This window comes from Schistocerca piceifrons, chromosome 7, assembly GCF_021461385.2.
Source record: "Schistocerca piceifrons isolate TAMUIC-IGC-003096 chromosome 7, iqSchPice1.1, whole genome shotgun sequence".
Lineage (NCBI taxonomy): Eukaryota > Metazoa > Arthropoda > Insecta > Orthoptera > Acrididae > Schistocerca > Schistocerca piceifrons.
The window spans coordinates 198654382-198674140 of record NC_060144.1 but is presented as its reverse complement, the minus strand read 5'-3'; the positions used below and the strand labels follow the sequence as shown (position 1 = coordinate 198674140).

The 19759-nt window shown below is 41.3% G+C and overlaps 1 protein-coding gene across 4 annotated transcripts in view; it reads left to right on the top strand.

Annotated features, from left to right (window-relative positions):
• Positions 1-19759, top strand: part of LOC124805108 (mediator of RNA polymerase II transcription subunit 25) — a 164707-nt gene that overhangs the window by 101153 nt on the left and 43795 nt on the right. For 3 of the 4 annotated variants that reach the window (XM_047265557.1, XM_047265558.1, XM_047265556.1), the window contains exons 12-13: positions 2311-2502; positions 3395-3580. In XM_047265557.1, coding sequence (XP_047121513.1) covers positions 2311-2502; positions 3395-3580 — 378 coding nt within the window. The remainder of the gene's footprint in view (positions 1-2310; positions 2503-3394; positions 3581-19759) is intronic. The other variant, XM_047265559.1, reaches the window with a different exon arrangement.

The following is a 19759-nucleotide window of genomic DNA, read 5'->3' as shown; positions in this document are numbered from 1 at the left end:
TTATTGTTGTATATGGTGCCTTAATGATGACCTTAACAACGGTGGAGCAGTGGTTAACAATATAGGAAAACTGGGAGTAAGTGTCAGTGACTATCAACCAAATGGCGTCCAGAAAAGGGCTGGCAAAATCAAGATGAATCCTCTCCCAAGGCTGCAAGACATAGAGCCTGGGAAGCATCTTGGTATGACACACACCCTAAATGATTCAGGAGATGCAGGACATCTGGCTGATGGGGTTGTGTAAGAACCACCTGTGGAGGGTTTTTGTCTTCGTATCATAAGGTGCAGTCCACAAGACTGAGCCTATGACAGAGGTGAAAATAGTTCTATAGGGGGTTAAAGTCGTGACTGGGTACCTAATCTGGCCATCCCTGCAATATTGTACCCTTTCCCAAGGTGCCAGTGATTCATGATCCATTGATGAGAAAGTAGTCCACAGTTTGCTGCCCTCATTATCTAAGTAGAAACAAAGGGCCTCATCTTGTCTGAACACTGGATCAGGGCCCATTGGGTGGTGCGAAGGGCATCAACATTTGTGTGCTGAGTGGTATTTCAGAATTGCATATCATAATTACATCTGCAGAGAAAAAGAGCTGATAGCTGGAACCAATGGGTCACTTGATCAGGAGGCTTAGCAGCCGAGTCAAAGTGTGTTATCGAAGGCTTATGATCAGTGATTAAGTGGAACTTGGCTACATAGAGAAAAATGTGGGACTTTTTTAATGCAAAAAGATTACAAGTGCTACCTTGCCTATATGGGAATACTTCTGCTGGGTGGCATTGAGCATTTTGAAAGCATAGGCTGTTCAGAGATGTTGACATTGCACTGTGCTAATACAGTGTCCAAGTCCCATTCAGAGACATCAGCAGCCACTGCCAACTGGTTCCACAGCTGGAAAGTGGTGAGGCAAGGCATGGAGAGTAAGGCTTGTGTGAGAACAGATTCTGTAAATGTTCCTCATTTGTGGCCCCAGTGACAACATCATCATCTAAATAATTAATGCAGTCTAGAACATCTGTAAGCAATTGTTTGAGGAACTATTGAGAAAGTGCCATGCCGAAAACCAAACATTAAAACTTATAAAGACCATGTGGCGTGTTGACAACCAATGTCTTCTGTGATTCTTCATCAAGGGGTGTCTTCTGTGATTCTTGATCAAGGGGCAGCTGCAGGTAACTTTTAGCCCGGTCAATTTTTTAAAAATACTGCCCACGTGAGAGAGTGATGAAGAGTTGCCCTGACTTTGGAATTGGATAAGGGGCAATTTCAGGTTGTCAGTTTTGTGTGACCTTAAAATCCCCACCATCCAAGGTGAGGTCGTCAAATTGTCGGGCTAATTTGCCGTACTTCCTTGTCTGGGACCACACAAATAATAGCATCCCATCCTCTTTGGTACTTACTTTTTAACTCATAGCATAAATAATATTGTGCCACACAAGTTGACTGATATATTTTACAGTTCAAGTTCAATACAAGTGTCACAAACATAGTATACAGTCCTAAAGAACAAACCACAAGAGTAATTTAGTATAACAGCAATAATTTTGTATTCAAAGAACAATCCATACGCAGTAGTACGAGCAAAGACAAAAAGGGCTGAGCAGCTGGCTAGCAGCAGCCACATAAATAGACGGACATAGTGAAGCCTGGCACAGGTGGCACTAGGAGGACCCCTGCACTGACATTCTACGTGACACATTTGCAGTGGTGCCTCTTTTGAGTAGTCGATCCCCACCATCCACCACCCATCAACAGCAGAGGTGGAAAAATAGATGAGTTGTATTGGCGACTGGCTGGCATTAGTGACACCTTTCTTTGCCCACCAGAGTGGGTTGTGGTTCTGTGAGTTACCATATATCAATGTGTATCCTTCAACTACTTAAAGTGTAACTTTATACTACTATATTACTAGCTATATTTTAACCTCTGCTAGTATACCATCACCTGATTCCTGTCATTCTTGACCTATGGATTGGAATGACATCTCTCTTTTTCCCAGTTCTGGTACTAATTTCCATTACTGCTTGGTATTTTCAATCTACGTCTTCCTGACAGCAAATGCATTGATTAAAAGTTTCATAATGTGGTCACCGCGTGCATCACTTTTCTGTTTTTATTTTTTTTCTCATGTTGACCAGTCTCATATTAAAAATTACGCCTCATGCTCTGTCCCACATGGAAGCATCAGAAGCAACATTTACATAGATCAAGTTCAAAAAGTGTGCCTAACACATTTCCTTAAAAACATAACAACATGTAGCTAATATATATTTGGTACACATAGTGTTGTAAACTTTATGGTGTTTCAGGCAGGCTGTGTTCATTTCACGAGCATGTCACCAACATCAGCTTGTGACATCAAAGTACTTATCCTCCTGTACACAGCAGAGAAGCGTGCATACCTAGGGTTTATCCCTAATGATCAGACAACATTTGTGGATCGTCTCCGTCGTGTCATACAGCAATCAAAGTCAAGCCAGGCACTAATAAGGCAGGGACAGGTATGTTTTTCTTTCATCATATATTGATGACTTTGTAACAGAAAAAATGGGAAAACGGAATTGTATTTTATGACTGTTTTTTTAATGATTGCTAGAGGATCACAGACACACACATACAAGTACACACACACTCGCGCACACACACACACACACACACACACACACACACACACACACACTGATTCTTCATGTTCCATGAATCCCAATGAGGAGGAGATGTTTCGGGGATATAGACTAGTTGCAACTAATACAGACACATGCATTGCTCCACAGTGATATATGGCAGTATACACCAGTAGAACTCATTAAAATACATGGGAGCTTATAGGTAGATGCTGTTACCTTGAAATGCTTATATATGCTGGATTGTACTTAAACCTGCACCACTTAAAATTTGGTTATTCTGTATACAGTGAGATTAAGCCTGTTGTGCATGTAGCCAACATTGTGCAAGTATGAGAATGAGTGATGCAGAGACAGGGAAATAATTTGGTGTCAGTAGACATTTTTTTGAACATCTAGCCTAGTTAATGCTTTCATTTTGAACAATATTTTGTCTGCTGCACTTGTTATTCTGACAGGTGTTTTCAGCACTGTTGTGTTTATATTTGTTGTTTGGACTTAATCAACAGTGAGTATAACCAACATTAGTGCTTGCAGCACCTTACGAAGATAACGAGAGGTGTTACCAAAATTTGTGCAAAATGACATCCATAATTCAGGTGGATACACAAAAAACGGGTGTGCTGTCTGTCACTCTAGAAACTTAGCTAGTGTTGTTTCACTGAAATGCCATTGTGGTGTCAGTAGTTACGTAGGGTTATGTAGCCATATTAGTGTTTGGCCCAGTGATAGTTGCGCATCATAACTGCTGGTTGTCAATGGACCACAGCAGGGTGCCCCTCCGCTTCCTGCTCCCATGAGTGCACCTGGAGGTGTCCAGCAACCACCAGGGGCCACACAAGGACAACCACAGGCACCTGGTATCATGCTGTCACAGACCAATACTGTTGCGATGGGAGGTGGCCAAGTTGTTTCTTCCTCTGCCTCTGTGCCCACTAGCCAAGCAGCGGTGCAGGTAAAAAGGATCATATTTACATGTTATACCTAGTAGTATGTAGAGTCTTAAGATTTGTGATTATTAGTTTTGTTCATCCATTGTTTAACATACAGAATATACCCTGAACCTATTTCATAGAACTTGGCTGCACTTTATTGTAATATCACTAAGTGCAATACACTTTGTAGTTGTTCATTATAGTTGTTAATGCATTCCTCTCATTTACTTCATTCATTTCTGCTTGTAGTTAGCTCTTCTGTGTATCCAATGATGCATGTCGATGCTGAGTTTTGAGTGACATGTTGCTTAACGCATGTTTTCATGATGTTATATTCTTTCTGTCTCTCTTTTTCTTGTTTTTAGATTCCTAAGAAAGGTCATTTTATATTATAAGTTCATGAAACACTCTTTAGCTCCAACATGTCTGTTCATATTTTCACTAGTTTCACTCTCTTATTTTTTTTTTGTCAAATATTTGCTCCATATTTCATTTACTTTTGTATGTGCTGTTTTCAGTTTTCTATTTCTTGTTTGTGTGTTCTCTTATACTTGTCAATAAACTATACAATGGAAAATCCAAATGCACACACACACACACACACACACACACACACACACACACACACACACACACACACCTTGGCACTGCTACATTAAATCAGCTGACTACATGGTGGCAGCACTGCAGCTCGTCTGGTGTGAGGGGTGGAGGCAGGTGGAGTGGGGAAGGGGACATGGGGAGAGTGGCAGTCTGAGGGTATTTCGCCTGTCTCATACATCTTGCTCACCAGATGGTAGAGTTTTGTCAGGACTGGCTCTCCCAAGGCTGTCAGTAGTTCTAATGGAATGTTGTCTACTCCCGGGACCTTGTTTCGACTCAGGTCTTTCAGTGCTCTGTCGAACTCTTCATGTAGTATCATATCTTCCATTTCATCTTCATCTACATCCTCTTCCATTTCCATAATATTGTTCTCAAGTACATCGCCCTTGTATAGACCCCCTTTATGCTCCTTCCACCTTTCTGCTTTCTCTTCTTTGCATAGGACTGATTTTCCATCCAAACTCTTGATATTCATACAAGTGGTTCTCTTTTCTCCAAAGACCTCTCTAATTTTCTTGTAAGGCAGTATCTATCTTACCCCTAGTGATACATGCCACTACATCCTTACATTTGTCCTTTAGCCATCCCTGATTAGCCATTTTGCACTTCCTGTTGATCTCATTTTTGAGACGTTTGTATTCCTTTTTGCTTGCTTCATTTACTGCACTTTTATATTTTCTCCTTTCATCAATTAAATTCAATGTTTCTTCTGTTACCCAAGGATTTTTAGTAGCCCTCGTCTTATTGCCTACTTGATCCTCTGCTGCCTTCACTATTTCATCTCTCAAAGCTACCTATTCTTCTTCTACTGTATTTCTTTCCCCCCTTCTTGTCAATCGTTCCCTGAAAGTCTCTACAACATATGGTTCTGTCAGTTTATCCAGGTCCCATCTTCTTAGATTTCCACCTTTTTGCAGTTTCTTCAGTTTTAATCTACAGTTCATAACCAATAAATTGTGGTCAGAGTCCACATCTGCCTCTGGAAATGTCTTACAATTTAAAACTGTTTCTTAAATCTCTGTCTTACCATTATATAATCTATGTGAAACCTTCCAGTATCTCCAGGCCTCTTCCATGTATACAACCTTCTTTCATGATTCTTGAACCAAGTATTAGCTATGATTAAGTTATGCTCTGTGCAAAATTCTACCAGGTGGCTTCCTCTTTCATTCCTTACCCCCATTCCATATTCACTTACTATTCCTATTTTTTTTAAATGCATTATTAAACCTACTCCTGGATAACACCTATTTGATTTTGTATTTATAACCCTGTATTCACCTGACCAGAAGTCTTATTTCTTCTGCCACCGAACTTCACTAATTCCCACTACATCTAACTTTAAGCTATCCACTTCCCTTTTTAAATTTTCTAACCTACCTGCCTGAGTAAGGGATCTGACATTCCATGCTCTGGTCCGTAAAACGTCACTTTTCTTACTCCTGCTAACGATGTCCTCCTGAGTAGTCCCCGCCCAGAGATCCGAATGGGGGACTATTTTACCATACAGTAAAGCTGTATGCCCTCGGGAAAAATTACGGCTGTAGTTTCCCCTTGCTTTCAGCCATTCGCAGTGCCAGCACAGCAAGGCCGTTTTGGTTAGTGTTACAAGGCCAGATCAGTCAATCATCCAGACTGTTGCCCCTCCAGCTACTGAAAAGGCCGTTGCCCCTCTTCAGGAACCACACGTTTGTGTGGCCTGTCAACAGATACCCCTTCATTGTGGTTGCACCTATGGTACAGCTATCTGAATTGCTGAGGCATGCAAGCCTCCCCACCAACGGTAAGGCCCATGATTCATGGGGGGAATAATATTAATAATGATGATGATGATGATGATGATGAAACTTGAGGTCATATCTCATCATTGGTAAATGAACCGGTGGTCGGTGATACTAATCTTCTTATCTGTTCAGTCGCTATTTCCAGGAAATTTCTAGCTTGGATGACTTTCCAGTTACCATCTCTTTCACGAACATTTCCTTGCCAGTCTTAACAACAGTTATCATTCTGTTAACAGGGAGAAGGGAGGCACCATCAACCTTTTTTCCTTGAAGTTGGTGTATATATGCAAGGCATTTCTCTCAACTGCTTGGTACCACACTCCCTATTCAAGATAGTGATGTCGTACATATCCATTCGCAATGTTTGACAAACTGTCTTCTGACTTTGTTCAGTATCACACAACAAATAATAGAAAAATGAGAAACAAACAACAAAATCATAGTTCAGAACAAATAATCAGCACGGATGACAACTTGCTTGAATGCGAAGTGTAGTGGTAGCAGAAAGTGTTGTGATAGGCAGGAAGGTTTGGAAACAGCAGGTCATTGCTGTAGCTACAGATCCTGTGAAACTGGTTGAATGTACGTCATTCTTTCCTTGTGAGCCTCACACCTCATCTTCCTTTGTAAATGTCAGTCCATAAATGCCAGTTATTAGATGTGCTGACAAATGCATAAAAGTACAACAATGCAAATGGGTTTCCAGTGCACACATACAATATCTAATGTCAAGAACATACCACATCTGAGTACGATAAAACAGTTCGTTTAGAAATTCACACAAAGTTGTTCGGTTGCAGATGAGTTGGAGAGCAAATTGGGTATCTGCTATTGTTCTTCACCATACCATATGTGAAAACCATGAAGAATATCATACATCATGTCCAAGGAGATGAATCTGTAGCACTATAGCTTCATGCTCATTGAGTAAAACAGCAGCGCACAAAATATTGCACAGCTGCCTTTAAAATTTTTTGATACAAAAAGAAAATAAAGCATCTGATTCAGGAAGCAGCTGATTCAAATTGCTTCAAAGGATACCCAACTGCAGTTTGCAAATTCAATGTAGCAACTAACTGAAGAGGGAAACTGTGGGACAGTTTGCTTATGGTTCTCAAATTAAGCATATTTCCATGAGGAGATCTTTTTCTTTAAACAGAATTTTGCAGATCTAAGGAAAGAAAGATACTGATGGATGCATTTACAATCTCACTGTGGAGTTATCCAGTACAGGCATCATTAGATCCATTAACTGTCATCCATAAGTTATGAAAGTGATTATATGTGATGCCCATGACTAGGTTAATATTTCATTGTACACATGTCCCACGCATCACACTATGCAGGGTTTCACAGGTGGTTTCAAACCAGGTGTTTCTTATTTTAACCAGCCTGATGTACTTTATTCTGAACAAGGCAGTAGAATAAGCCTTATAATGTCCCTAAAATCCGCAAAAACCTAAAGTAGTTATGATAAATTTCATTAGTGGTTTCTTTGTCTTGAATACTTTTAATCTCGCGTTTCTCCACAAGACATTATCAAATGAAAGTACACAAAATTATTGGTGTCTCTTTCTTGGATACTTTTAATCTTACGAAAAGAATAGTTGCTACCCACCATATAATGGAGATGCTGAGTCGCAGATAGGCACAACAGAAAGACTATCGGAAAGTGAGCTTCCAGCCAACAAGTCCTTTGTCGAAAATACACACGCACAAGAGCGCGCGCTCGCGCACCCACACACACACACACGCACGCACGCGCGCACGCACGCACGCACACACACACACACACACACACACACACACACACACACACACATATGACCACAGCCTGTGGCAGCTGGAGCCATCCTGGATTTTCCATTGTTTGATGTTTTTAATCTTTTTACATTTGTGGATGTCCATGATGTCATAGATGACTCCCAGAAACACATTTTGTTTATGTGTTTTCAATGTCTGAATCATTGCATTGGACTACTCAGATGTGTCTAGCAAAGGTATGGATTGACCAGCATATTTTCTGGATTTGAAGCTATGCAACTTCTATCTGTGAAGCAGCTTAAAGGTTGTGGTGTGCTGATGGAATCCCACCATGCTTGTGCAATCAGTGCAAACCATAAAATGATCGTTCTAGTAGTGACATAGTAGAACGAGGATGCTTATTTTGTGCTTTGCTTAAGACATAACTGTGGCAAATGATTGACAGAGAAGACCTTCACGTGATTTCAGGCTGTATTACACTGCCTCACAGGCTGAAACAAAACAATAAGTACCAACATAGAAGAATTTCAACCTCTGAAATGGATTGTCTGCAAGAATGATTTTAATCCTGAAATCATTCACTTGCTGTGTTTTGAAAACCATTATTCCTGTTGATATTTGACTACTGATCATACAATGTAGATTTTTACAGGAAGTGTTTGTTTTCTTTGATCTTTGGGATTTTAGCTGTGAATCAAGGCATATTCTTGCACCTAAGACAGAGGAATATGGCTTCAACCATGGCAGATATGCCAAAGAAATGGATATCACAAAGAAAATGAGACAGACTATTTACAACAAAATTAAGTAGTAAATGTATTATCTATGAAACTGTACATAAAATTCTTTAATTTCTTTAACAGCATTTTTAAGATGATCTTGGGTGAGTACTGTATCCCCCAATATTAATCCATAGGAATGAAATTTTCACTCTGCAGCAGTGTGTGCACTGATATGAAGCTTCCTGGGAGATTAAAACTGTGTGCCGGACCAAGACTCGAAAGGCAGAGGTCCTGAGTTTGAATCTCGGTCCACACTTCTAATCTGCCAGGAAATTTCACGTCAGTGCATACCTACAGAGTGAAAATTTTGTTCTGGAGACATCCTCCAGGCCGTATCTCTGCAATATCTGTTCTTTCAGTAGTTCTAGTCTTGCAAGTTTCACAGGAGAGCTTCTGTGGAGTTTGGAAGGTAGGGGATGAGGTACTGGCGGAAGTGAAGCAGTGAATATGGGTTGTGAGTCTTGCATGGCTAGCTCAGTTCATAGAGCACTTGCCTGTGACAGGAAAAGATCCAGAGTTTGAGTTCAGTCTGTCACACAGTATTAATCTGCCAAGAAGTTTTAATGCATAGGATGTTAACATAGGCTTAGTTAAACAGTACTCTGTGAATGCATGCACTCCTCTCACACTTCGGTGTAGGAAGAAAAGGAAATTTGCAGCTGGTCACTGCTAGAAAATTGTAGTAGACATTCCAGCCTGACAAATAGGTCCCTCTGCCTTGTTGAATGGGAGTTAGTTCACTTGAACATATTTCTGAAGGCCATGCATAAAAAAATAATAATGATAATAATAATAATAATAATAATAATTGTTATTATTATTATTATCCCCCCCCATGAACCATGGACCTTGCCGTTGGTGGGGAGGCTTGCGTGCCTCAGCGATACAGATAGCCGTACCGTAGGTGCAACCACAACGGAGGGGTATCTGTTGAGAGGCTAGACAAACGTGTGGTTCCTGAAGAGGGGCAGCAGCCTTTTCAGTAGTTGCAAGGGCAACAGTCTGGATGATTGACTGATCTGGCCTTGTAACAATAACCAAAACGGCCTTGCTGTGCTGGTACTGCGAACGGCTGAAAGCAAGGGGAAACTACAGCCGTAATTTTTCCCGAGGGCATGCAGCTTTACTGTATGAGTACATGATGATGGCGTCCTCTTGGGTAAAATATTCCGGAGGTAAAATAGTCCCCCATTCGGATCTCCGGGCGGGGACTACTCAAGAGGATGTCGTTATCAGGAGAAATAAAACTGGCGTTCTACGGATCGGAGCGTGGAATGTCAGATCCCTTAATCGGGCAGGTAGGTTAGAAAATTTAAAAAGGGAAATTGATAGGTTGAAGTTAGATATAGTGGGAATTAGTGAAGTTCGGTGGCAGGAGGAACAAGACTTCTGGTCAGGTGACTACAGGGTTATAAACACAAAATCAAATAGGGGTAATGCATGAGTAGGTTTAATAATGAATAGGAAAATAGGAATGCGGGTAAGCTACTACAAACAGCATAGTGAACGCATTATTGTGGCCAAGATAGATACGAATCCCACACCTACTACAGTAGTACAAGTTTATATGCCAACTAGCTCTGCAGATGACGAAGAAATTGAAGAAATGTATGATGAAATAAAAGAAATTATTCAGATAGTGAAGGGAGACGAAAATTTAATAGTCATGGGTGACTGGAATTCGAGTGTAGGAAAAGGGAGAGAAGGAAACATAGTAGGTGAATATGGATTGGGGGACAGAAATGAAAGAGGAAGCCGCCTGGTAGAATTTTGCACAGAGCACAACATAATCATAACTAACACTTGGTTTAAGAATCATGAAAGAAGGTTGTATACATGGAAGAACCCTGGAGATACTAAAAGGTATCAGATAGATTATATAATGGTAAGACAGAGATTTAGGAACCAGGTTTTAAATTGCAAGACATTTCCAGGGGCAGATGTGGACTCTGACCACAATCTATTGGTTATGACCTGTAGATTAAAACTGAAGAAACTGCAAAAAGGTGGGAATTTAAGGAGATGGGACCTGGATAAACTGAAAGAACCAGAGGTTGTACAGAGATTCAGGGAGAGCGTAAGGGAGCAATTGACAGGAATGGGGGAAATAAATACAGTAGAAGAAGAATGGGTAACTTTGAGGGATGAAGTAGTGAAGGCAGCAGAGGATCAAGTAGGTAAAAAGACGAGGGCTAGTAGAAATCCTTGGGTAACAGAAGAAATATTGAATTTAATTGATGAAAGGAGAAAATATAAAAATGCAGTAAGTGAAACAGGCAAAAAGGAATATAAACGTCTCAAAAATGAGATCGACAGGAAGTGCAAAATGGCTAAGCAGGGATGGCTAGAGGACAAATGTAAGGATGTAGAGGCCTATCTCACTAGGGGTAAGATAGATACCGCCTACAGGAAAATTAAAGAGACCTTTGGAGAGAAGAGGACCACTTGTATGAATATCAAGAGCTCAGATGGAAACCCAGTTCTAAGCAAAGAAGGGAAAGCAGAAAGGTGGAAGGAGTATATAGAGGGTCTATACAAGGGCGATGTACTTGAGGACAATATTATGGAAATGGAAGAGGATGTAGATGAAGATGAAATGGGAGATATGATACTGCGTGAAGAGTTTGACAGAGCACTGAAAGACCTGAGTCGAAACAAGGCCCCCGGAGTAGACAATATTCCATTGGAACTACTGGCGGCCGTGGGAGAGCCAGTCCTGACAAAACTCTACCATCTGGTGAGCAAGATGTATGAAACAGGCGAAATACCCTCAGACTTCAAGAAGAATATAATAATTCCAATCCCAAAGAAAGCAGGTGCTGACAGATGTGAAAATTACCGAACTATCAGCTTAATAAGTCACAGCTGCAAAATACTAACACGAATTCTTTACAGACGAATGGAAAAACTAGTAGAAGCCAACCTCGGGGAAGATCAGTTTGGATTCCGTAGAAACACTGGAACTCGTGAGGCAATACTGACCTTACGACTTATCTTAGAAGCTAGATTAAGAACAGGCAAACCTATGTTTCTAGCATTTGTAGACTTAGAGAAAGCTTTTGACAATGTTGACTGGAATACTCTCTTTCAAATTCTAAAGGTGGCAGGGGTAAAATACAGGGAGCGAAAGGCTATTTACAATTTGTACAGAAACCAGATGGCAATTATAAGAGTCGAGGGACATGAAAGGGAAGCAGTGGTTGGGAAGGGAGTAAGACAGGGTTGTAGCCTCTCCCCGATGTTGTTCAATCTGTATATTGAGCAAGCAGTAAAGGAAACAAAAGAAAAATTCGGAGTAGGTATTAAAATTCATGGAGAAGAAGTAAAAACTTTGAGGTTCGCCGATGACATTGTAATTCTGTCAGAGACAGCAAAGGACTTGGAAGAACAGTTGAACGGAATGGACAGTGTCTTGAAAGGAGGATATAAGATGAACATCAACAAAAGCAAAACAAGGATAATGGAATGTAGCCTAATTAAGTCGGGTGATGCTGAGGGAATTAGAGTAGGAAATGAGGCACTTAAAGTAGTAAAGGAGTTTTGCTATTTGGGGAGCAAAATAACTGATGATGGTCGAAGTAGAGAGGATATAAAATGTAGGCTGGCAATGGCAAGGAAAGCGTTTCTGAAGAAGAGAAATTTGTTAACATCCAGTATTGATTTAAGTGTCAGGAAGTCATTTCTGAAAGTATTTGTATGGAATGTAGCCACGTATGGAAGTGAAACATGGACGATAAATAGTTTGGACAAGAAGAGAATAGAAGCTTTCGAAATGTGGTGCTACAGAAGAATGCTGAAGATTAGATGGGTAGATCACATAACTAATGAGGAAGTATTGAATAGGATTGGGGAGAAGAGAAGTTTGTGGCACAACTTGACCAGAAGAAGGGATCGGTTGGTAGGACATGTTCTGAGGCATCAAGGGATCACCAATTTAGTATTGGAGGGCAGCGTGGAGGGTAAAAATCGTAGAGGGAGACCAAGAGATGAATACACTAAGCAGATTCAGAAGGATGTAGGTTGCAGTAGGTACTGGGAGATGAAAAAGCTTGCACAGGATAGAGTAGCATGGAGAGCTGCATCAAACCAGTCTCAGGACTGAAGACCACAACAACAACAACAACAACAACAACATTATTATTATTATTATGAGCAGTTCAAAAGGCTGTGCAAATGTTCAAAATGGATGCAACTTCGATGACTTGTGTGCCCCTAATCTATCCCAGTAATCCTCACGGGAAAGGAGACCTACAATTTAACACTGAATCCATACTATGTATCATTCCTGCAAATATTCACATCATTGCGACGTGATGGTTCAGTTAAAGGCCAACTGAAATATTGCCTGGTCTGACAAGGATTCAGCCTCATGATCTTTCAGTTTCTGGGCTTTGCTGCTTGACTACTGGGCCTGACATTGAAGGCCAAGTTGAGTTGTTAATATTCCACTTTACTATGTGCTATAAAAATCATTCATTGGAATGCTGTTACAACACCAGAGCACTTGCCAGTGAAAGGAAAAGGTTCTGAGTTCGAGTTTGGTCTGACACACAGTGCCACAGTGGGGAAGAGGGTGGCAAACAACTGTGATCATTTAGTGGATTTCTGACCTCACTTTTACAGTCAATATAGCCAATTAAATAAATTCCCTAAACTTCTCAATCCAGGGGAAGAATGTACGGTCACATATATAGCAGACAAGTTCAATGTTTTCAAATATAAAATAAGCCTATGGAAAAATCAAGTCTATTCCTTGCGTGAAATATTTCCCAGGGCTCAAGGTAGACTTTTCAAAGACACTGCAAAACTCAGGGGTGATATTGAATTATTTGTTAGACTGTTCTAGCTTCGGCTGTGTGTTGTATCCCATTCCTTCCAGTGTGGGGAGATACATCTTGTTGTATGACTGGTTCAAGGATCTGCTTTTTCCAAACACTTAGTTTAAGAGTTTATAAGATAATATAGCTCTGAGGGATGAAGTAGTGAAGGCAGCAGACGATCAAGTAGGTAAAAAGACAAGGGCTAATAGAAATCCTTGGGTAACAGAAGAAATATTGAATTTAATTGATGAAAGGAGAAAATATAAAAATGCAGTAAATGAAGCAGGCAAAAAGGAATACAAACGTCTCAAAAATGATATCGACAGGAAGTGCAAAATGGCTAAGCAGGGATGGCTAGAGGAGAAATGTAAGGATATAGCGGCTTGTCTCACTAGGGGTAAGATACATACTGCCTACAGGAAAATTAAAGAGACCTTTGGAGAGAAGAGGACCACTTGTATGAATATCAAGAGCTCAGATGGCAACCCAGTTCTAAGCAAAGAAGGGAAGGCAGAAAGGTGGAAGGAGTATATAGAGGGTTTATACAAGGGCGATGTACTTGAGGACAATATTATGGAAATGGAAGAGGATGTAGATGAAGACGAAATGGGAGATAAGATACTGCGTGAAGAGTTTGACAGAGCACTGAAAGACCTGAGTCGAAACAAGGCCCCGGGAGTAGACAACATTCCATTAGAACTACTGATGGCCTCGGGAGAGCCAGTCATGACAGAACTCTACCATCTGGTGAGCACGATGTATGAGACAGGCGAAATACCCTCAGACTTCAAGAAGAATATAATAATTCCAATCCCAAAGAAAGCAGGTGTTGACAGATGTGAAAATTACCGAACTATCAGTTTAATAAGTCACAGCTGCAAAATATTAACACAAATTCTTTATAGACGAATGGAAAAACTGGTAGAAGCCGACCTCGGGGAAGATCGGTTTGGATTCCGTAGAAATGTTGGAACACGTGAGGCAATACTGACCTTACGACTTATCTTAGAAGAAAGATTAAGAAAAGGCAAACCTACGTTTCTAGCATTTGTAGACTTAGAGAAAGCTTTTGACAATGTTAACTGGAATACTCTCTTTCAAATTCTGAAGGTGGCAGGGGTAAAATACAGGGAGCGAAAGGCTATTTACAATTTGTACAGGAACCAGATGGCAGTTATAAGAATCGAGGGACATGAAAGGGAAGCAGTGGTTGGGACAGGAGTGAGACAGGGTTGTAGCCTTTCCCCGATGTTATTCAATCTGTATATTGAGCAAGCAGTAAAGGAAACAAAAGAAAAATTCGGAGTAGGTATTAAAATTCATGGAGAAGAAGTAAAAACTTTGAGGTTCGCCGATGACATTGTAATTCTGTCAGAGACAGCAAAGGACTTGGAAGAGCAGTTGAACGGAATGGACAGTGTCTTGAAAGGAGGATATAAGATGAACATCAACAAAAGCAAAACGAGGATAATGGAATGTAGTCAAATTAAGTCGGGTGATGCTGAGGGAATTAGATTAGGAAATGAGACACTTAAAGTAGTAAAGGAGTTTTGCTATTTAGGGAGTAAAATAACCGATGATGGCCGAAGTAGAGAGGATATAAAATGTAGACTGGCAATGGCAAGAAAAGTGTTTCTCAAGAAGAGAAATTTGTTAACATCGAGTATAGATTTAAGTGTCAGGAAGTCGTTTCTGAAAGTATTTGTATGGAGTGTAGCCATGTATGGAAGTGAAACATGGACGATAACTAGTTTGGACAAGAAGAGAATAGAAGCTTTCGAAATGTGGTGCTACAGAATAATGCTGAAGATAAGGTGGGTAGATCACGTAACTAATGAGGAGGTATTGAATAGGATTGGGGAGAAGAGAAGTTTATGGCACAACTTGACTAGAAGAAGGGATCGGTTGGTAGGACATGTTTTGAGGCATCGAGGGATCACAAATTTAGCATTGGAGGGCTCCGTGGAGGGTAAAAATCATAGAGGGAGACCAAGAGATGAATACACTAAGCAGATTCAGAAGGATGTAGGTTGCAGTAGGTACTGGGAGATGAAGAAGCTTGCACAGGATAGAGTAGCATGGAGAGCTGCATCAAACCAGTCTCAGGACTGAAGACCACAACAACAACAACAACAAGATAATATCTTCTTGACCAAAGAAACAAGTTTCAAAAATTATTTAAATGTTTGTCTTGTCTCTATGTATGCACATTTTTTTTCCTCTTATGAAATTTTCAAGCTTCTGCCAACCTGTGGAGGCCAACATCCAGCAGTGTGGTATGATTGGCTGAGAAGGACTAAGGGAAGTGGATGGGAAAGAAGATAATGAGGCTGTGGAGGAATATGAGTATGATGCCTAGGCCCTGTGTTCAGGTCATGAAAGATACCCTCTGTGAGCCTGACCCAGACATCGGGTAGGGGTTTTGGCAGGCTATGATGGTTTCCTCTACATGGCCCATAAACAGATTGGCATAGGAGGGTGCCATGCAGGTGCCCACAGCAATGCTGTGAATCCATACTAATATTGGAAATACAAATGTGTGTTATCTTTCCATGACTAAATCACTGAACCAATTTTGAATTCTGAGGAAGAACATAGTTTACTTTCGGGGGGGGGGGAATACCAACCCATAAGATGGTAAAGTAGGGAATGGAACATATTTTTTTTTTTACTTCAGTGAATGTAAACTGTGAAATAATTATTGAATTTGTTGCATAATGTACAAGTTGTATAAAGTATAGTAACTAGGTAGCTCGATAGATAGATTCACACTCATGCCCACACCTCTCCGCATGCTCCGTTTGGCAGCGTTGCTGCGTGTGTCGCCATGTTGCTTGCGTGTTGGGGCAATAGAGGTGGCCAGGGGGATCGCTAATCACAAGTTATGGTGACCCAAACAGACAAACACATGAAGGCAGCTGAAATTATTGCACATACAATAATTTACTGAGTCCCCATCATCCATCATAACAAAACAACTGATATGCGAGCACAGCCACGGATAAGCTAGTTTTTTATGTATCCTTCTGTCAAAGGAGAAGTATTTATTATGTGAACCTGTAATTAGTTAGATGTGTAAGGAAGGTCATTAGGAGAGGCAGTGTTTCATAGAAGTGAGGCCATGGGGATGGGGGAAGTTGGTGTATAGGGAAGTGCATTATCAGTGATTAATAGGGTACAGGTGGTAGTTGGATGGATGTTGGTGAGAGTTGGTGAGGGAAGTGGTTCGCAGTCTACCTGCCAAGCTGCAATCCTTACCAGCATTATGTATTCAACTGGCACAATGTAACTATTTGTTTATACAAGCTTGATATCTGTAAAATTATGAAACACAGTTTCTGGCTAGTACTTACTTTAAGCAGGCAAAAACTTACTCTGTCATTAGGCATATGTGAAAATACACAACACTATGCTTGCTTTTTAGGAGGAGTGGAGGATAGCACGCGGAGGCTAAAAAGGAAGGGCAGGTAACTCGCATCTCCAGATGAGGATGGGGTGAGGGGGAGAGTGAGGGTGAGGGTGAGGGTATTTGTTAAATGCTTGAATGTAAATTTTTTTGAGTAACAGATAAACTGTATGCCTTTGATCATCATATTGTCCCTGCCTAATGTAATCATTCAATAAAAGAGAAATTTATTGGGTTGGTAAAGGGATAAAAAGTTGAAAATAAATTATACTGATAAAAATGAAGTCTGAGCTGAAATCGTGCTGGAATCCTGTTGCCTAGCAAACACATATTCTGCTGTTTCCTGTGTGTTGCAATATTAACATATAGCTGTCTCGCCACATCAGAATAGTGCAGTGGTTGAGGAAGTGACAATGCTGGCCAGATGCTGAGACACTTCTGGAAAGTGTTCCAGGAGTGCAGGAGTTGGCCAGACAAGCAGCAGCAAATGAAAATTCACAAAATTGTTCATTTGATTCTCCCTGAGACTTCCAGTGTACAGTATGTAATTGCTACAGATATAGTTGACTAAGGTACTCCAAAAAGTATGGGTCATTTGCTTTAACCAAACTTTTCTCAATTTTTATAGGCAGAAAGATCTCTCTCTCTCTCTCTCTCTCTCTCTCTCTCTCTCTCTCTCTCTCTCTCTCTCACACACACACACACACACACTCATACATCCAAAAACTTATCACTTTCATCTTCGTCAGTATGAATGTTAAAGAGTAAAATGAAACTGTGGTTAAGACAGTGAACCTGTAATCAAATAATAGAAACTCCAGGCAGAAATATCAACAATGTAGGAGAGGGCAGATTGCTACTTACCATAAAGAAGACACATTAAGTTGCAGACAGGCACAATAAAAGACACTTGCATAAATCCACATAAAGACACTTACATAAAACCACAGTCTATATCACTAAAAAGGAGACACACATCATTCATACACACATGCACACAAACTCCACCATCTTGAGCCAGAATGCAACTATCAGATGGGATGCAAGCAGCAATATGAAGAGGACAGGAAAGGTATAGAAGTGTACAAGTGGGGAGAGAGACAAACACTGTTTGGTGGAGTGTGCAGGGAATAGAATGACAGCAGGCACAGCATCAGGAAGTTTTTGGGCAGAGATGTGCAGAAAAAAGGATCAAAAAAGGAGAGGTGTAGGGAAAGACGGGCAGATGCATTTGCAATGGCGGCAAATAAACAGGATGGGAGATGAGAGTGGGGAGGACATGATAGAACAGAGGGGGTGGAAACTGTTGGGCAGAGGGTATGAGGACAGTATCTAACTATAGGTTGAGGCCGGGATAATGATGGGAGCGGAGAATGTGTTGTAAGGATAATTTCCATTTTCACAGTTCAGAGAAGCAGGTGGTGGCTCGGGTAGTGAAGCAAGCATTGAAATCGGGTGTGTTATGTTCAGCTGCATGTTGTGCCATAGGGTGGTCTACTTTTCTCTTGGCTGTGATTTGGTGGTGGCTATTCATCTTGGTGCACAGCTGGTTGGTAGTCATACCAATATAAAAAGCTGTGCTGTGATTGCAGCAGAGCTGGTAAATGATGTGGCTGCTTTCATAGGTGGCCTGGTCCCAGATGATATAGGATAAACCTGTGACAGGACTGGAATAGAAAGTGCTGATGGATGGATTAAGCAGGTTTTGCACCTGGGTCTTCCACAGGGATATGATCCTTGTGGCAAGGGGTTGAGATTGTGAGTGGTAGTGGCATAGAGAAGGACTAGGAAGTTGTGGAGATTGGGTGGGTGACGGAACATCTTTTTAGGTGGGATGGGAAGTATCTTGGGTCAGATGTCCCTCATTTCAGGGCTGGCGATAGGTAGTCAAAGCCCTGGTGAAGGATGTGGTTCAGTTGTTCCAGTCCATGGTGGTGCTGGGTGATGAAGGGGACACGTCTTTGTGACCAGTTCTTGGGGGGTGGTGGGAGGATTGGGGGTGTGAAGGGAAATGGGATGGAAGATCTGTTTGCAGACTAGGTCTGAGGATAGTACCTGTCTGTGAAAGCCTGTTGTGGTTGGTGGACTTAATATGGAGGTGTGGAAGCATCAGAGAGGAGGAGGTCAACGTCTAGGAAGGTGGCATGCTGGGCTGAAGAGGACCATGTGAAGCTGATTGGAGAGGAGGTTTTGAGGTTGTGATGGAATGAAGATAGGATATCTTGTCCCTGAGTCCAGATAATGAAGATATCAATGGTGCTTTTGGGAGGCTAGGAGGGTCTCCTCTAGATAGCCCATAAAAAGAGTGGCATAGGAGGCTGGTATGCGGGTGCCCATGGCTGTGCCACAGATTTGTTTATATACTTTCCCTTCAAAGGGGAAGTAGTTGTGGGATAGGATAAAGTTAGTAAGGTGTATAAGGAATGAGGTAGTCGGTTTGGAGTCTGAAGGATGTAGGGAATGATAGTGTTCAACAGCAGTAATACCATGGGCATGAGGAATGGTTGTATATAGGGAGGTTGCATCAACAGTCACAAGTGTGATTCCAGGAGGCAGAGGGGTGGGGATGGTGGAGAGTCAGTGAAGGAAGTGGTTGGTGTCTTTGACATGGGGGGCTAGATTATGGGAAATTGGTTGGAGGTGTTGGTCAATGTGGCCCGAAATTCTTTCAGTGGGAGCACAATAACCAGCCACAGTGGGGCATCCAGGATTGTTGGGTTTGTGGATTTTGGGGAGCACATAGGAGGTGGGTGTGCAGGTGTCTCAGGGATGATGAGAGAAATGGATTCAGGGGAGAAATTCTGGGAAGGGCCCAAGTCTTTAAGCAGGAGTTGGAGGTTGTGTTGGACTTCTGGAATGGGATCACTCTGGCAGAGTTTATGGGTATACTAGTCAGTTAATTGGTGGAAGCCTTCTGCAAGGTAGTCAGTGCGATTTAAAACGGCTGTGGTGGAACATTTGTCTGCAGGTACGATGATTAGGTCAGGATTTGTTTTGAGGTTGTGTATGTCTTTCTTCTACTGAAAGTTTGTTGTTGTGA